General features: G+C 47.5%; 2 protein-coding genes and 1 long non-coding RNA gene across 6 annotated transcripts in view; 1 reads left to right on the forward strand and 2 right to left on the reverse strand.

The window, feature by feature from the left end:
• LOC129049357 (uncharacterized) lies at nucleotides 1–6686 on the reverse strand. The gene is made up of 2 exons (XR_008512404.1): nucleotides 6434–6686; nucleotides 1–235 (listed from the first exon to the last, which is right to left on the reverse strand). It is a non-coding gene; the product is annotated as an uncharacterized LOC129049357 (long non-coding RNA).
• P2RX4 (purinergic receptor P2X 4) overlaps nucleotides 6644–17721 on the forward strand; it is a 24160-nt gene continuing 13082 nt past the window's right edge. Inside the window, exons 1-3 of one of the 3 annotated variants that reach the window (XM_054528335.2) lie at nucleotides 6686–6889; nucleotides 13543–13590; nucleotides 13722–13869. In XM_054528335.2, coding sequence (XP_054384310.1) covers nucleotides 6756–6889; nucleotides 13543–13590; nucleotides 13722–13869 — 330 coding nt within the window. In that variant the 5' untranslated portion in view covers nucleotides 6686–6755. Of the gene's footprint in view, nucleotides 6890–13542; nucleotides 13591–13721; nucleotides 13870–17721 lie in introns of all 3 variants that reach the window. The other 2 variants (XM_024256498.3, XM_054528334.1) reach the window with 2 other exon arrangements.
• The window catches only part of CAMKK2 (calcium/calmodulin dependent protein kinase kinase 2), a 76740-nt gene continuing 72882 nt past the window's right edge, over nucleotides 13864–17721 (reverse strand). For both annotated transcript variants that reach the window (XM_063711952.1, XM_024256495.3), the window contains one exon: nucleotides 13864–14138. In XM_063711952.1, coding sequence (XP_063568022.1) covers nucleotides 14132–14138 — 7 coding nt within the window. In that variant the 3' untranslated portion in view covers nucleotides 13864–14131. The remainder of the gene's footprint in view (nucleotides 14139–17721) is intronic.

The raw sequence follows: 17721 nt of genomic DNA on the forward strand, positions 1-17721 counted from the left end.
TTAAGTAAAAAATGAACGTTTATTATGAGATTATGGGGGTATCTCAAAAGTAAAGGTGAACGGGGGGAGGGGGCAGAACCAAGAAGTGGAAGCTCAGCAGAAACCAGAAGCCATTCTCTTCGTCTCTCTCACCTCTGTGCATCTTTGCCCGGCTGTTTCATACTTTTGCTTCTGCAGATTACTGTTCTCAGCTTCTCCATGCATACGATGGTTATGTCAAATCAGTTCCAGTCACCTACAGAGAAGAAAGAGTTGTCACTATCTCAATGCCAAAGCCAGAGGAGAGACTGGCCCGGTTGGGTCAGTTTCCCACCTGTGGTCCAGTCAGCTGTGGCCAGGAGTATAAGGTCACATAGTATAAAAACAGCTGCTGCACCACCTCTGCGAGAAATGACAGCCTAGAGAAAGCAGGTACTGATGAACTGGCTTCACCAGCAACAAATGAACCAGAAAATCGAAACTGCTCCAATCGCATCTGAACTAAAAAGAGGCCGGGCGCGGTGCCTCACGACTGTAATCCCACACTTTGGGAGGCCGAGGCAGATGGATCGCTTGAACTCAGGAGTTCAAGACCAGCCTGGGCAACCTGGTGAAACCCCATCTCTACCAAAAATACAAAAAATTAGCTGGGCATGGTGGCACGTGCATGTAGTCTTAGCTACTTGGGAGACTGAGATGGAAGGATTGCTCGAACCCAGGAGGCGGAAGTTGCACTGAGCCGAGATCATGCCACTGCATTCCAGTCCTGGTGACACAGTGAGACCCTGTCTCAAAAAGGAAAAAAAAAAGGTAAGCTTAGTGTGAGGGCCTGAGATGCTCCCCTATGAAGAAGGAATATGACGTCTGGCCCCATGGATTCGTGGTATATACTTTGCTTTTCTTGAGACCTTGGTTGTTTACTCCCTGTTTATTGGAATTATTACTGAGACATAACTCACATACCATAAAATTTACTCTTTTTAAATGCACAATTCAGCGGCGTTTAGTATATTCACAGGTTCCGCAACTTCACCATTTTCCAGCACATTTTCATCACCCTAAATGGAAACCTTGTACTCGTTAGCAGTCACTTTCCATCTTTTCTTTCCCCCAGCCCCTGGCAACCACTAATCTACTTTCAGTTTTGTTTTGAGACAGAGTTTTGCCCTTGTCGCCCAGGCTGGAGTGCAATGGCGCGATCTCAGCTCACCGCAACCTCCGCCTCCCAGGTTCAAGCAATTTTCCTGCCTCAGCCTCCAGAGTAGTTGGGATTACAGGCGTGCACCACCATGCCCAGCTAATTTTGTACTTTTAGTAGAGATGGGGTTTCTCTATGTTGGTCAGGCTGGTCTCAAACTCCTGACCTCAGGTGATCTGCCCGCCTCAGCCTCCCAAAGTGCTGGGATTCCAGGCGTGAGCCACCACACCCGGCCTCTACTTTCAGTTTCTATGTATTTGCCTATTCCAGACATTTCCTATACACAGAATCATACAATAAGTGCCCTGTCGCATCTGGCTCCTCTCACTCAGCATGGTGTTTTCAAGGGTCATCCGTGGTGTGGCGCGTGTCAGTGCTTCCTTCCTTTTTGTAGCTGAATCATATTCCATTGTATGGATGGACCACATTGTGTTTATGTGTTCATTAGTTGACGGACATTTAGGTTGTTTCCACTTTTTGGCCATTGTGAATGCTTCTATGAATACCCACGTACAAGTTTTCGCATGAACATTTTTTTTTTTCAGAGCAGGGGTGGAAGTTTATTTGAAATGCCTTAGAACAGGAAAGGAAGCTGCGCTTGGAAGAGACCCAAGTGGGCATGGGAAGGTTAAAGAGAGAAGGTCAAATGCCGAACATATCTTTTCTTTTCTTTTTTTTTTTTTTTTTTTCCTGGAGACGGAGTCTCACTCTGTCACCCAGGCTGGAGTGCAATGGCGCGATCTCGGCTCACTGCAACCTCCACCTCCCAGGTTCAAGTGATTTTCTTGCCTCAGCCTCCTGAGTAGCTGATTACAGGGATTACAGGCATGCACCACCATGCCTGGCTAATTTTTGTATTTTTAATAGAGATGGGGTTTCTCCATGTTGCCCAGCCTGGTTTTGAACTCCTGGCCCCAAGTGATCCACCCGCCTTGGCCTCCCAAAGTGCTGGGATGACAGGCGTGAACCACTGAGCCCCACCCAGAACATATCTTTTTAATTCTCTGGGGAAATCCTGGAAAAGGAATATCTTGGTCCTATGGTAATTTCTATGTTTAACATTTTGAGGAACTGCTGTTTTCCAAAGCAGCTGGACCATTTTATATTCCCACGAGTAATGTGTGAGGGTTCCAGTTTCTCCACATCCTTGCTAGCTTTTTGATTGTCCATCTTTTTAATTATAACCATGCTAGTGGGGAGGAAATGGTATCTCACTGTGGCTTTGATTTGCGTTTCCCTAACGATAATGATATCGAGCATCTTCTCGTGTTTATTGATCTCATGTGTATATCTTCTTTGGAGAAATGTCTATTCAGATATGTTTGTCCATTTTTAAATAGGGTTGTCATTTTATTGGTGAGTTGTAAGAGTTCTTACGCTATCTGAAATACTAGATCCTTAACAGATATAGGATATGTGAATATTTTTCTCATTCTGTGGGTTTTTCCCTTTCTTGATGGTAACTTTGAAACACAAACTTTTTGGTTTTGACAAAGTAGTCCAATTTATCTATTTTTTTCTTTTGTTGCCTTGCTTTAGGCAACAAAATCTAAATCTAAAAAACCGCTGTCTAATCCGAGGTCACAAAGATTTGCCCCTATGTTTTCATCAGAGAGATTTATAATTTTAGCTCTTATATGTATGTCTTTGATCCATTTTTAATTTTCTCTCTTTCCTTATTAATTTATTTTTATTATTTTTTTTTAAGACAGAGTCTCACTGTGTCCCCCAGGCTGGAGTGCGGTGGCACAATCTCAGCTCACTGCAGCCTCCGCCTGCTGGGCTCAAGCAATTCTCCTACCTCACCCTCCCAAGTAGCTGGGATTACAGGCATGCGCTACCACACCCGGCTAATTTTTGTATTTTTAGTAGAGATGGGGTTTCACCATGTTGGTCAGGCTGGTCTCAAACTCCCGACCTCAAGTGATCCACCTGCCTCAACCTCTCAAAGTGCTGGGATTACAGGTGTGAGCCACACCTGGCCAATTTATTTTTAAAAAAATTTTATGTAGCTGGGACTACAGGTATGTGCTACCATGCCCAGCTAATTTTTGTAATTTTTGTAGAGATGGGGTTTCACCATGTTGCCCAGGCTGGTCTGGAACTCCTGAGCTCAAGTGATCCACCCACCCTGGCCTCCCAAAGTGCTGGGATTACAGGTGTGAGCCACCGCGTCCGGCCTTCTTATTTATTTTTGAGATAGGGTCTCACTCTGTCACCCAGGCTGGAGTACAGTGGCACAATTGCAGCTCACTACAATCTTGACCTCCTAAACTCAAGTGATCCTCCTGCCTCAGCCTCCCGAGTAGCTGGGACCACAGGCATGCACCAGCATGGCTGGCTAATTTTTAAAGTATTTATAGAGACGGGGGTCTCCCTATGTTGTCCAGGCTGGTCTCAAACTCCTGGGCTCTAGCAATCCTCCCAACTTAGTCTCTCAAAGTGCTAGGATTATAGGAATGGGCCACCATGTCTGGTCAATAAAGTTATTTTTTAAAAAGAGATAAACCAAGGGCAACAGTGTAAACAAAATAACTTTTCCAAATCATTTTTTAGGATCAGCTTCTTTGGTCAGGCCTAATGATGTTACCAACTAGTAATTTATAAAAACTTGCATTTCTACATTTTTCTTAACTGACCCCATTCCAAAACACAACCAAACCATCTAAATTCAAGATTTGTAAGGTTGGGACTAACTCATTACTATAGCGTAAGTATGAATGAAGGCTGGAAATGTGTTTTGATTGCTGCCATTATTTTTTATTTTTATTTTTTCTGAGATAGAGTTTCACTCTTGTCACCCAGGCTGGAGTGCAATGGCGTGATCAGCTCACGGCAATCTCCACCTCCCTGGTTCAAGCAATTCTCCTGCCTCAGCCTCCTGAGTAGCTGGGATTACAGGCACGTGCCACCACACCCAGCTAATTTTTGTATTTTTAGTAGAGACGGGGTTTCTCCATGTTGGTCAGGCTGGTTTCCAACTCCCAATCTCACTTGGCCTGCCAAAGTGCTGGGATTAAAGGTGTGAGCCACCATACCTTTTGGGGGTTTTTTGTTTGTTTACTTGTTTGTTTGAGATGGAGTCTGTCACCCAGGCTGGAGTGCAGTGGCACAATTTCAGCTCACTGCACCCTCCGCCTCCCAGGTTCAAGCAATTCTTCCTGCCTCAGCCTCCCGAGTAGCTGGGATTACAGGCACCTGCCATAACGCCCAGCTAAGTTTTTTATATTTTTAGTAGAGATGGGGTTTCACCATGTTGGCCAGGCTGGTCTCCAGCTCCTGACCTCACATGATCATCCCCCTGCCTCGGCCTCCCAAAATGCTGGAGTTATAGGTGTGAGCCACCGTGCCCAGGCATGTTTTGATTCTTAAGGAAATGACTTTTAAGTCCCCTTCCAGTGAGGATTTAGCAATGGAGTTTTCTTCTTCTACAGATAATTTGAGGCTTCCCAATTGCACCAAGCTCCATTTGGGCAGAGACCTCACCTGTCTGTTCACTCCATATCCCTAGCATCAAGAAAAGTGCCAAGCACACAACAGGCACTCAGTAAATTTCTGTCAAATGAATGAATAAAATGCCACCACCTTTTCCTGAGACCATTTTGGACCAAGGCTGGCATGGGCATCTCTGTTCCTCCCTCTAACTTAAGAATTCCATCTCTTAGAAGCAGATGCTGCCTGTTTTCTGCAAATTTTATTATTCACCTTTCTATATTTGGAAAACAAGTTGGTGTAGCTTACTTAGGAATCTCACATCCAGGAAATGAACTAAAAATGTTGTATCAAAGATTATGCATAGGATCCACAAACTAAGAAACAAGCAGATGAGAGCAGTTAGAGACATCATGGTATATTTTCCGGAAGAAATGGTCCATGGATTAAAAATTATCATTATGATGAGTCTGCAGTAACATAGAAACCAAGTAGTGTGAATCAGAAAATGAAAAGCACAGCCATTGACTATTATTACAAACCAAAACTTTATACCAATTACCTGCTGGAATTTATGCTGCCTGAAGGCAGGATATTTTGCTTGTCCTGTTCACTGGACAGTACTTGGCATAAAGGATGTGCTTATGAATATTTTCTGGGAAACTAAATATAACATTCACCTATGAAAACACATCTGGGCCAGGCGCAGTGGCTCACGCCTGTAATCCCAACACTTTGGGAGCCCGAGGCGGGTGGATCATGGGAGGTCAGGAGCTGGAGATCAGCCTGGCCAACATGGTGAAAACCTGTCTCTACTAAAAATACAAAAATTAGCTGGGCGTGGTGGCGGGCACTTGTAATCCCAGCTACTCAAGAGGCTGAGGCAGGAGAATTGCTTGAACCTGGGAGGCGGAGGTTACAGTGAGCCGAGATCGCGCCACTGCACTCCAGACTGGACGAGAGTGAAACTCCGTCTCAAAAAAAGAAAAAAGAAAAGAAAAAGAAAAAACGTATCTGAAGGGAATGAACAAATATACATGCGGAAAATTGTATTCATGGGGTAGAACGGTGGCTGTTTCCCCCACTTTCACTATTTTCTCTCCTAAAGTTGTGATAGCATTTTCTTAGTGGAAAGGATGACCACAGAATCATCTCCCCTGGGCTGCAACTAAGGAAGGAGTTGAATTGGAGTGAGAATGCGACCAGGCTTCAAATCCAGGAGGGGCATTTTACAGGGCGTGTGGCTCTCACCCAGGGGTCACAGGACACCTGATATTTAGGCTGTTCCCCAAGAGGCTGAGGACAGCGCGGCCCCAGCTCCCCCAACCACAGCTGCCCAAGTTTAGGAGGCTGCACTCGTGAGCGATGGCTGCTCCGCACAGCCCCAGGGTCCTCTACGGAAGTCCCTAGCACCTATCAGGACCCCTAAGGGAGGTCGCTCGTTACCCCTCACTTGCACTCGGTCCCAAATGGGACGTCACTCTCTCTTCGCGGACCTCATCTTCCCCGAAAGGGTTTCTTGTTCTCTCTGGCCCTCCCGAGAAGGTCATTACTCCCCAACTCGCCTTTTTTGTTGTTTTTTCGTTTCTGGTTTATTGAGGCAGGGTCTCGCTTCGTCTCCCGGACTGGAGTGCAGGGGCGCGATCACAGCTCACGGCAGCCTCTACCTCCTGGGCTCAAGCGATCCTCTCACCTCAGCCTCCCTGGGACCACAGGCCCACAGGCCACTACGCCCGCTTTTTTTTTTTTTCTTTTTGTATTTTTGATAGAGACGAGGTCTCGCTATGTTGTCCAGGCTGGTCTCTAACTCAAGATTCCTCTCACCTCGGCCTCCGAAAGTGCTGGGATGACAGGTGTGAGCCACCGCGCCCGGCCCCTCGCCCGCCTTTTGAAGGAGCCTTTCGTCCTCAAGGGCAAGGCCACTCCCTCCCCGCGAGTTCCATGCCCCCTAGAGGGTCATCGTTCCCGACCGGGAGGTGGCGCCCTCCCCCGGGCCCCGGGCCCCGGGCCCGACCGCTCGTGCTGCCTCCTTCCGGGCCCTCCTCCGCGATGACGGCGCCGCGAGCAGGCCAGGCGGACTGGGCGGGGCTCCGAGCGGGGACTGGGACCCAGACCGGCTCGGGGACGGGGAGCGGGCGGCGCGGCCATGGCGGGCTGCTGCGCCGCGCTGGCGGCCTTCCTGTTCGAGTACGACACGCCGCGCATCGTGCTCATCCGCAGCCGCAAAGTGGGGCTCATGAACCGCGCCGTGCAGCTGCTCATCCTGGCCTACGTCATCGGGTGAGCGTGGGGCCGCGCAGGGGGCGCGGCGGGTGCTGCCCTCTGGTCCGCGCAGTGCGGCGGCTCATCCTGGCCTCGGTCACCTAGGCGAGTCCGGGAGCGGCGAGCCAAGGCGGTGACACCTTCCCTGGGCCCCAGCCGCCGCGCCGGGGCACCGGGGGCGGGAGGCTGCTTGCTGCTGTTTTAAAGCCACAGCCTGGGCCGGGCGCGGTGGCGCAAGCCTGTAATCCCAGCACCTTGGGAGCCCGAGGCGGGACCATCGCCTGAGCCCAGGAGTTCGAAACCAATTTGGGCAACATCGTGGGACCCTGTCTCTGCAAAAAATTAAAAATCAGCCGGGCCTGGTGGCGCACGCCTGGGGTCCCAGCTACTCAGGAGGCTGAGGTGGGAGGATCGCTTGAGCCCAAGAGGCTGAGGCTGCAGTGAGCTATGATCACACCACTTAACTCGAGCCTGGGAGACAGTCCGAGACCCGTCTCTTTACAAAATAAATAAAGGCAAAGCCTGGCTCGGCTGTTACCCTCTCCTGCCTGACCCCCCCACCCCGTAGTGCCACTTGGCTGTACGGGCTTCGCCCTGAAAGTCTCAGTTTTCGCTCTCCACTTCCCATCCTGCTGATTTGCTGACAAAACCAAAGCTTGGAATTTCCGCTTGGTTCCTTCTGGGTGGGTGGCTTCTGGTCATTTCTTTTGATCACTATGCGTTGTCACTATGTGGTAGTAGCGAGGTCAGACTTCAAGAGTGTTTAAAGTTTGCTTCCTTTGTTTTGTGGGGTTGTGGGGCTTTTTGTGGTACCTGCCCTAGCCTAGTCAGTCATTCCGCATGCTGCCCCCTTAGGCTAGAGGTGCCCTGCCGCCCTCAGGCCTCGCTGAATGTGCCATTGTACTTGAAGGCACCTGTTCCTTTTTTTTTTTTTTTTTTTTTTTTTGAGATGGAGTTTCTCTCTTGTCGCCCGGGCTGGAGTGCAATGGCACGATCTCGGCTCATTGCAACCTCTGCCTCCCGGGTTCAAGCAATTCTCCTGTCTCAGTCTCCCGAGTGGTTGGGATTACAGGCGCCCGCCACTACCCCTGGCCAATTTTTGTATTTTTTAGTAGAGACGGGGTTTCAGGCTGGTCCTGAACTGACCTCAGGTGATCCGCCCACCTCAGCCTCCCAAAGTGCTGGGATTACAGGCGTGAGACCCCGCGCCGGGCTGGCACCTGTTACAATTGAATACAACGCGAGAGAGAAGATGAGAAATACCTTGCCAGCTGGGGCCACTTTAAAGGCTTACCTGGGGTGTTCTGGTGTCTACAGCTGCTGGGCTGACACGTATTGCCTAGTGCAGTGGACCCCAAACTGCACATTGGAACCATCTGGGAATCTGTGGCTCCCATCCCCAGACCCTTTTTTATTTTTTTGATGGAGTCTCCCTCTGTCGCCCAGGCTGGAGTGCAGTGGTACAATCTTGGCTCGGTGCAACCTTCACCTCCCTGGTTCAAGCGATTCTCCTGCCTCAGCCTCCTGAGTAGCTGGGATTACAGGCACCCACCACCATGCCCGGCTAATTTTTGTATTTTTAGTAGGGACAGGGTTTCACCATGTTGGCCAGGCTGGTCTTGAACTCCTGGCCTCAGGGGATCCACCCGCCTTGGCCTCCCAGAGTGCTGGGATTACAGGCGTGAGCCACCGCACCCAGACACATCCCCAGACCTTCTGATTGTAGAGTATGATCAGCTGCCCAGGTGATTCTGATGTTCAGCAACGTTTCGGAACCAATGAACTGTGTTTCCCAAGTTTACCTGATCATGGAAGACTCATCTGAGGAATTGTTTAAAAGTAACAAATCCCCCCCTCTTTGGGGTGAGGTTTGGAATCTTAACACTGCCCAAGTGAAGCCCAAGCAGGTTTGGCTTCCAATATCTGTCAGCAGCAGCAGTAGATACAGACAGTATTCAAGAGGATGGCTTTCCAGGTGCAGACTCAACATCAGAACCACCTGGCCCACACCCAGATTTGGACTCATTGGCTCACACCTGTAGTCCCAGTGCTTTGGGAGGCCAAGGTGGGAGGATTGCTTGAGGCCAGGAGCTCAAGACCAGCCTGGACACAAGACCAGCCTGGACAACATAGCGAGACCCCATCTCTAAGAGAAAAATAAAGGTTAAAATGGTAAATTGTACTGATGGAGGTGTGCAAAAAAAAGAATTTTTTTTTTTTTTGGCCGAGCACAGTGGCTCATGCCTATAATCCCAGCACTTTGGGAGGCCAAGGCGGGTGGATCACCTGAGGTCAGGAGTTCGAGACCAGCCTGGCCAACATGGTGAAACCCTGTCTCTACTAAAAGTACAAAAAATTAAGCAGGCCTAGTGGCTGATGCCTGTAATCCCGGCTACGTGGGAGGCTGAGGCAGGAGAATCATTTGAATCCAGGAGGCGGAGGTTGCAGTGAACCGAGATTGCGCCGCTGCACTCCAGCCTGGGCAACAAGAGCAAAACTCCATCTTTTTTTTTTGGAGACTCACTGCTAGCCAGTTAACTGAACTCACATCCCTGGTTGGACCTGAAGCATTTGGGGGCAGGAGCTCCCCTGCAGCTTTTTGCTTTTGGCGTTTGCTGCTAGTGGGAGGATCAGTGCACATCTACCTTAGGGTACCTGTAAAATTACAACTGCGGAAAATATCCATAGTGGTGTTGCACTGTATGGTAGCCACTAGTAACTTGTACCTGTTGAACACTTTAACCGTTCCTACTCTACACTGAGATGTGCTATAACCTTAAAATACACACTGGATTTCAAAGACATAGTACAGAAAAAGAGGCTGGGCACAGTGGTTCATGCCTGAAATCACAGTACTTTGGGAGGCTGAGGTGGGAAGATCGCTTGAGCTCAAGAGTTTGAGACAAACCTGGGCAACATAGCGAGACCTTGCCTCTACAAAAAAATACAAAAATTAGCCTGGCATGGTGGCACATGCCTATAGGCCTACCTATTTGGTAGGTTGAGGCAGAAGGACTGCTTGAGCCTGGGAGGTTGAGGCCACAGAGAGCTGTGATCACACCACACTCCAGCCTGGGCAACAGAGCAAGACACTGTCTCAAAAACAACAAAGAGTACCACTATCACATGAGTACATTTTTTATTGATGACATGTTAAAATATTTTGGATATATTGGGTTACACAGAATGTATCATTACAATTAATTTTTCCTGTCTCTTTTCTTTTCTTTTTTTTTCTTTTTAAACGGCATCTTGCTTTGTCACCCAGACTGGAGTGCAATGCACTGCAACCTCTACCTCCCAGGCTCAAGTGATTCTACCATCTCAGCCTCTGGAATTATGGGACTACAGGTGCACACCACCACGACTGGCTAATTACTGTGTTTTTGTTTGTTTGTTTGTTTGTTTGTAGAGATGAGAAATCTCATCTCTATAATCATGAGGTTTCCATGTTGCCCAGGCTGGTCTCAAACTCCTGAGCTCTAGCAATCTGTCTGCCTCGGCCTCCCAAAGTGCTGGGATTACAGGCATGAGCCACCATGCCTGGCCCTTTCTATTTCTTTTTACTTTTTGACATGGCTACTAGAAACTTTTAAATTACAGGGTCTTGCCCTGTGGTAGCTCACGCCTGTAATCCCAATACTTTGGGAGGCTGAGGCAGGTGGATCCCTTAAGCTTAGGAATTTTGAGACCAGCCTGGGCAACATAGTGAAACCCCATCTCTACCAAAAATACAAAAAATTAGCTTGGCATAGTGGCGCACACCTGTAGACCCAGCTACTTGGGAGGCTGAGGTGGGAGGATTGCTGTAGCCTGGGAGGCGGAGGTTGCAGTGAGCCAAGATTGTGCCACTGCACTTCAGCCTGGGCGACAGAGCGAGAGCCTGTCTCAAAAAAAAAAAATGTGGCTCGCATTATGTTTTTATTGGACAGCACAGCTCTGTAGGATTCCTTATGACGTATTCACTGTCTCAGTCATGAGAATCTTTAAAGCAGTAAATGCTTTGCTTTTGTCCATCTTGCTATAATCAAAACTGACTCAGGACCTGCATTAAGGCTCTTTTTTTTTTAACCTCATCTCTTAACTTTTTGATGCAGCTCATCTTGGTGAAATTGTGGTCTCCTCCTACAGCAACCCTCCCTCAAAAAGAGACCGAACACGCAATTCTCATCTTTCTAACTCTTAACAATCATATGATGAGGAAATAATCACATGATAATGAGTGGCATGAAACCCTGTGTCTCTAAATTAAGCAACTCACTATACTTGATGAGTACATCAGTCTTCCTGTCCCAAGCTTTTGTATGTCAGACTGGAATTAAATGGAAGCTTACACTGCAGTTGAATTCCTAGAAGCCCTGGACTTGTCAGGGGAAAAGCCCATCGGGGGAAAGCCCATCTCTAGGCTGGGCAATGAACTTGGAGACTGCTAGATCACACACACTCATAAGTAACCAAAACCATTAATTTCTTTTCTTTTTTGGGGGCAGGGGACAGAGTCTCACTCTTGCCCAGGCTGGAGAGCAATGGCATGATCTCAGCCCACTGCAATCTCCACCTCCTGGGTTCAAGTGATTCTCCTGCCTCAGCCTCCCGAGTATCTGGGACTACAGGCACCTACCACCACACCCAGCTAATTTTTTGTATTTTTAGTAGAGATGGGGTTTCACAATGTTGGCCAGGCTGGTCTTGGACTCCTGACCTCAACAAAACCAGTGAATTTCTGAAGTCTCAGCATCTAGGACTTAGAAGAAGGAGAAACCTAGCATTTCCTGATTCTATAAATAACAACACTGATAGTCTCTAGTAGATGTTTAACAGCAGTTCGAAGGGGAGGGGTTCTGATTTGTAGTACTGGCCAATTTCCACGGTGTCAGTACTTGCTCCGTGACCAACGATGACTCACAAACATTGTTGTAAACATTTGACATACATTAATTCATTTACCCTCACAAGAATCCTGTGAAGCTCTACTATCATTCCCAGATTATAGATGGGAAAAACTGAGGCACAACGAGGTTAAGTACCTTGGCCAAAGTTATGCCTCGTGAATGGTGGAGCTGAGCCATGAACCAAGACCTGCTGCCTCCAGTCTGTCCTAACCCCTGTGAGCTAATGCCTGTAGATGGTTGGTTGGTTTTTTTTTTTTTTTTTTTTTGAGACAGAGCCTTGCCCTGTCGCCCAGGCTGGAGTGCGGTGGCATCACAGCTCACTGCAACCTCCGTCTCCCAGGCTCAAGTGATCCTCCCACCTCAGCCTCCCAAGTAGCTGGGATTTTTATTGGACAGCACAGCTCTGTAGGATTCCTTATGACGTATTCACTCTCTCAGTCATGAGAATCTTTAAAGTAGTAAATGCTTTGCTTTTGTCCATCTTGCTATAATCAAAACTGACCATGCCTGGCTAATTTTTTATTTTTTGTAGTGATCCCTATGTTGCCCAAGCTTGTCTCGAGCTCTTGGGCACAAATGATCTTCCCCCCTTGACCTTCTAAAGTTCTGGGATTACAGGCGTGAGCCACTGTACCCAGCCCCTTTGGATTTTTAATTGTTCAAACTGGTAATCATAGTCCCACTTCAGAGGAGAGAACCATATATGTGACCAGAATTCTTGGGGGAAAAGTAAGAAACTACTCTTAAAAGTTTCTTAAAGGGTAGAATTTTCTTTTTTAGAAAGAGTAGCCCAGAAGTGTCCAATCTTTTGGCTTCCCTGGGCCACACTGGAAGAAGAATAATTATCTTCGGCCACACATAAAATACACTAACACTAACAATAGCTGATGAGCTAAAAAACAAAATTTTTTAATCACAAAACAAATCTTTTTTAATCACAAAACAAATCTCATAACGTTTTAAGAAAGTTTACGAATTTGTGTTGGGCCTCATTCAAAGCCATCCTGGGCCGCATGCGGCCTATGTGCTGTGGGTTGGACGAGCTTAGAGTAGAACATAGTGGGTGAGAGAAGAGGCTTCAGATGCTTCTGACTTGAGTTCAAATCCTGACTCTGCCACTCACTAGCTGTGTGACCTTTGGCAAGTGACTTAACCTCTCTGTGTTTCCATTTCCTCCTCTGTAAAATGGAAATAATAATAATGATACCTGTCTCATAAAGTGGTCAGGATTAAATGAGTTAATACATATAAAGAGCTTAGATCAGTGCCTGGTGCCTATAAACACTCCAGTGGTAACTATTATAATTTGTATTATCTCTTGGTGATTCCCATAGGTCATAGGCATTGAAAGTGCTCAAAGGGCCAGGTGCAGTGGCTCACGCCTGTAATCCCAGCACTTTGGGAGGTCGAGGTGGGCGGATCACTTGAGGTCAGGAGTTCGAGACCAGCCTGGCCAACATGGTGAAACCCCATCTCTACTAAAAATACAAAATTAGCCAGGCATGGTGGCGCATGCCTGTAATCCCAGCTACTTGGGAGGCTGAGGCAGGAGAATTGCCTGAACCTGGGAGGCAGAGGTTGCAGTGAGCCAAGATCGTGCCATTGCACTCCAGCTTAGGCAACAAAAGAGAAACTTCATCTCAAAAAAAAAAAAAAGAAAGAAAGTGCTCAAATGTAATAAAGACAGTTTTCATCAAGCATTTTCTCTGTGCCATCAGTGTACTGAGTGCTTTACCTGCACCACCTCATTTATATTCCACAAACCCTCCTGTGGTTTAGGTGCTACTATCCCCATTCGGCAGAAGTGGAAACGGAGCCCCCTGGAAGGTACGTAGCTTGTAGAAAGTCACGTAAATAGTCAACACCGGACTTCCAGCCACTGGCCAGCAGAAGCTTCCCCATCAATTCAAATCCATTGAATCCTAATGGCAATTTAAGAGGCCTGTTTTATTTTATAGGTGGGTGTTTGTGTGGGAAAAGGGCTACCAGGAAACTGACTCCGTGGTCAGCTCTGTTACGACCAAGGTCAAGGGCGTGGCTGTGACCAACACTTCTAAACTTGGATTCCGGATCTGGGATGTGGCGGATTATGTGATACCAGCTCAGGTGTGTCTCCCGCTGTGTCTTCTGTCCAACACTGACACCTTGCTCTTTACTGACTTTGCACACTTGATTAATGATTGACGTGGCTTGAGTCCTGACATCACCGATGCCCAGAATGATTGTTTTAGTCCAAGAAAACGGTGCAGCCAGATCTCTTTTCAGCTTAGGATCTAACAGAGTGTATCCAGGCAGCTGTGGTTCCTCAGCCTGAAAGCATGGCAGGCCGAAAGACAGGAAGCTTTCCAGGTGGACATCTCGGTCTCTCTCAGGCCCTGAAAGATGAGAAAACAAATGTCTTAAATCCTGATAAAAATTCAAGTGGAAATATCACCTTTCCACATTTGGGTTTGTGTTATTGTCCCAAATCCACAAGGTAAATCTTTTCAGACAGTGTAAAAACTTTAGGCCGGGCACAGTAGCTCACCCCTGTAATCCCAGCACTTTGGGAGGCTGAGGCGGGCAGATCCCTTGAGCCCAGGAGTTCGAGACCAGCCTGGGCAATGTGGTGAAACCCCGTCTCTATGAAAAAAATAAAAATAAAAATAGAAAAAAGAAAAGAATTAGAGACCATTAGAGACCAAAACCCAAACAAGAAGGAAACAGAGACAGCAGCACAGGACTCCATCGGGAACAAAAGGAAGGGAAGACATTGTTTACTGCTGCATACTAGTCTTCAGGCTGTTAATCTGCAAAGCTCCGAGTTAAACATTGACTCTAGTCCTGGTAACAGCTCTGCACCACACAGTCAAACCCTGACATAGCCCTCCAGATGGCCTATGTGCTAAGGGACCGAGAGTGACCAGTATAGATAAGCTGCCAACTCTTGGCTCAGAGCTCTTGCCAGGGAAAACAAGAACTTCAGAAACTCTTTCTTCAGGTGTGTTGTTCCCCCTGCCTTCTCAAGAGAAGGGTCTTGTGGGGTGCCCAGAGAGGAGACTGAGCTAATGAGCCATAAAGGTCAGGTGGAAGGGCCGGGTGCGGTGGCTCATGCCTGTAATCCCAGCACTTTGGGAGGCCGAGGCAGGTGTATCACGAGGTCAAGAGATTGAGACCATCCTGGCTAACACGGTGAAACCCTGTCTCTACTAAAAATACAAAAATTAGCTGGGTGTGGTGGCACGTGCCTGTAGTCCCAGCTACTAGGGAGGCTGAGGCAGAAGAATCACTTGAATCTGGGAGGTGGAGGTTGTAGTGCGCCGAGATAGTGCCACTGCACTCCAGCCTGGCGACAGAGCAAGACTCTGTCTCAAAAAAAAAAAAAAAAAAAAAAGATCAAGTGGAACAGGGGATTTGTAGTTGGCTGGAGGGAGCAGTCCTGTTAGCATGCACTTGTCTCAGCAGAGAGACGGCTGCCTCCTGGGCAGGCATAGCCTTGTCCCGGTGAGCTCTGGGAATGTCATGCTCGGTGTGTTTACTGGGCGGATGAGGAAGGGCACAAACCCCGCTTTTGTCCCTTGGTGGAAAGGAGCGCCCCACAACTCAGCCTTCCGTGGTGGATCTGGGCAGGGGCCGTGTGAGTTCCCCAGAACTTTCCTCATGAGCTTTCACGACGTCTGTGTTCTTCGTAGATGGAACACAGTCATCTATTGGCAGCCCCTTGGCTCATCTCCAGACTGAAATTACCCTTAATTTGAAGTAGATAAGAGATAGGAAATAGGCCAGATGTGGTGGTTCATGCCTGTAATCTCAACACTTTTGGAGGCCAAGGCAGAAGGATCACTTGAGCCCAGGAGTTTGAGGCTGAAGTGAACTGTGATCATGCCACTGCACTCCAGCTAGGGCAACAGAGCAAGACCCCAACTCTAAAAGAAAGAGAAAGAAGGGGAGATAGGAAACAAAAAGTAGACCATACTGGATTGTTCCAAGTATAACTCAGGAGAGTCGTAGGAGCGGCCTTCTCTAACACCAAACGCGGAGTGTGTTTGTACATTGAACACCTGGGAACATGACAGGGTGGCGGGAGAGAGGCTGCAGCTCATGCCGCATCCTCACACCTCCTCCTGTGGCCTTCTCCTTGTCTCCCAACATAGTTTGCCCTAGGCCTTTGGAGGATGCCAGCTATTTCTAGAGCTTTCACCACTTGTCAGACGTGGGGTTGGGGATGTCTACAGACTGCTTGGTTTCTGAGTTGCCCTGATCCCCAAGATGGCTCCCACTACTGACTGTTCTTCTCAGGAGTGTGAAATGCTGAAAGCTTTGGGCATCTCCTCTTAAAATGCCTGGGCCCAGCCAGGCACAGTGGCTTACGCCTGTAGTCCCAGCACTTTTGGAGGCCAAGGCAGGAGGATCACTTGAGCTCAGGAGTTCAAGACCAGCCTGGGCAATATAGTGAGGCCCCATCTTGATTGGATGGGTGATGGATGGATGGATGGATGGATGGATGGATGGATGGATGGATGGATGGATAGATAGATAGATAGGTAGAATAGATAAATGATAGGATAGGAGAAAGAAAGAAAAAGAAAGAAAGAAGGAAAGAAAGAGAAGAGAAAAGAAAGAAAGAAAAGGGATAGGATAGATGACAGATAGATGATAGCATAGATTAGATAGGTGATAGATAATAAATAGAAAACAGATGATAGATATAGGATAGATTAGATAGATAGATAGACAGATAATAGATTAGATAGATGGATACCAGCCCCCAATGAGAGGAGGATCCAACTAGAATCTTTTGGGGTCTTTGCCTTTTATTCCTTATATGAGGAGGTCATTATCAGCAATTCTTCAGTCTCATCCCTAGCAAATTGCTTTCCAGAAACTCTAAATCAATTATTTGGCACCTTTATACATATAAGGAGGAAACAGAACCTTCTCAAAGAGAAATGTCACTTGCTGACCCTGACCGAGTCTTCTCTAGAATGTTTTATTTATAATTTCAGTTAGGAAAGAAAACCAGCCAGATTTGAGCCCCATGAGGCCTCATGTTTTTATTCCTCTGAGATAATCTGGTTGGCAGGGAATGTTTTTAGCACTTGTTGGCTCTTTCCCTCAATAAGTCAAGCTGGATTGAGAAACCATTGTTTCAGTTTGCAGACCCCCCTTTTTTTTAACTGCAGTCAAATTCACTTCCAGAAATTAGCCATTTTAAGTCGGGCACAGTGGCTCATGCTTGTAATCCCAGCACTTTGGGAGGCTGAGGCAGGTAGATTACTTGAGGCCAGGAGTTGGAGACCAGCCTAGCCAACATGGTGAAATCCTATCTCTACTAAAAATACAAAAATTAGCCAGGTGTGGTGGTGTACACCTGTAGTCCCAGCTACTCAGGAGGGTGAGGCTGGAGAATCGCTTGAACCCAGGAGGTGGAGATTGCAGTGAGCCAAGATCTTGCCACTGCCCTGCAGCCTGGGCGACAGAACAAGGCTCTGTCTCAAATAAATAAATAAATAAATAAATAAGAAAGAAATTAACCATTTTAAAATGAAAAATTCAGCGCATTTAGTGCATTCACAGTGTTATGCAAGCATCACCTCTATCTAGTTCAAAACATTTCCATCACCCCAAAGGGAAGCCTCGTATGTTACACAACCACTCCCCATTCCCCACTTCTCTCACTCCCTGGCAACCCCTAAGTGCTTTGTCTCTATGGACTTGACTGTTCTGGAAATTTCACATCAATGTAATCGTATCCTGTGTGGCCTTTGTGTCTGGCTTCTTTCACTCAGCATCATGTTTTTGGGGTTCATCCATGTTGTAGCCTGTGTCAGTGCTTTATTCCTATATTTTATTTTATTATTTTATTTTTTGAGACGAAGTCTCACTTTGTCACCCAAGCTGGAGTGCACTGGCGTGATCTCGGCTCACTGCAACCTCTGCCTCCCGGGTTCCAGTGATTCTCCTGGCTCAGCCTCCTGA

This window comes from Pongo abelii, chromosome 10, assembly GCF_028885655.2.
Source record: "Pongo abelii isolate AG06213 chromosome 10, NHGRI_mPonAbe1-v2.0_pri, whole genome shotgun sequence".
NCBI lineage: Eukaryota > Metazoa > Chordata > Mammalia > Primates > Hominidae > Pongo > Pongo abelii.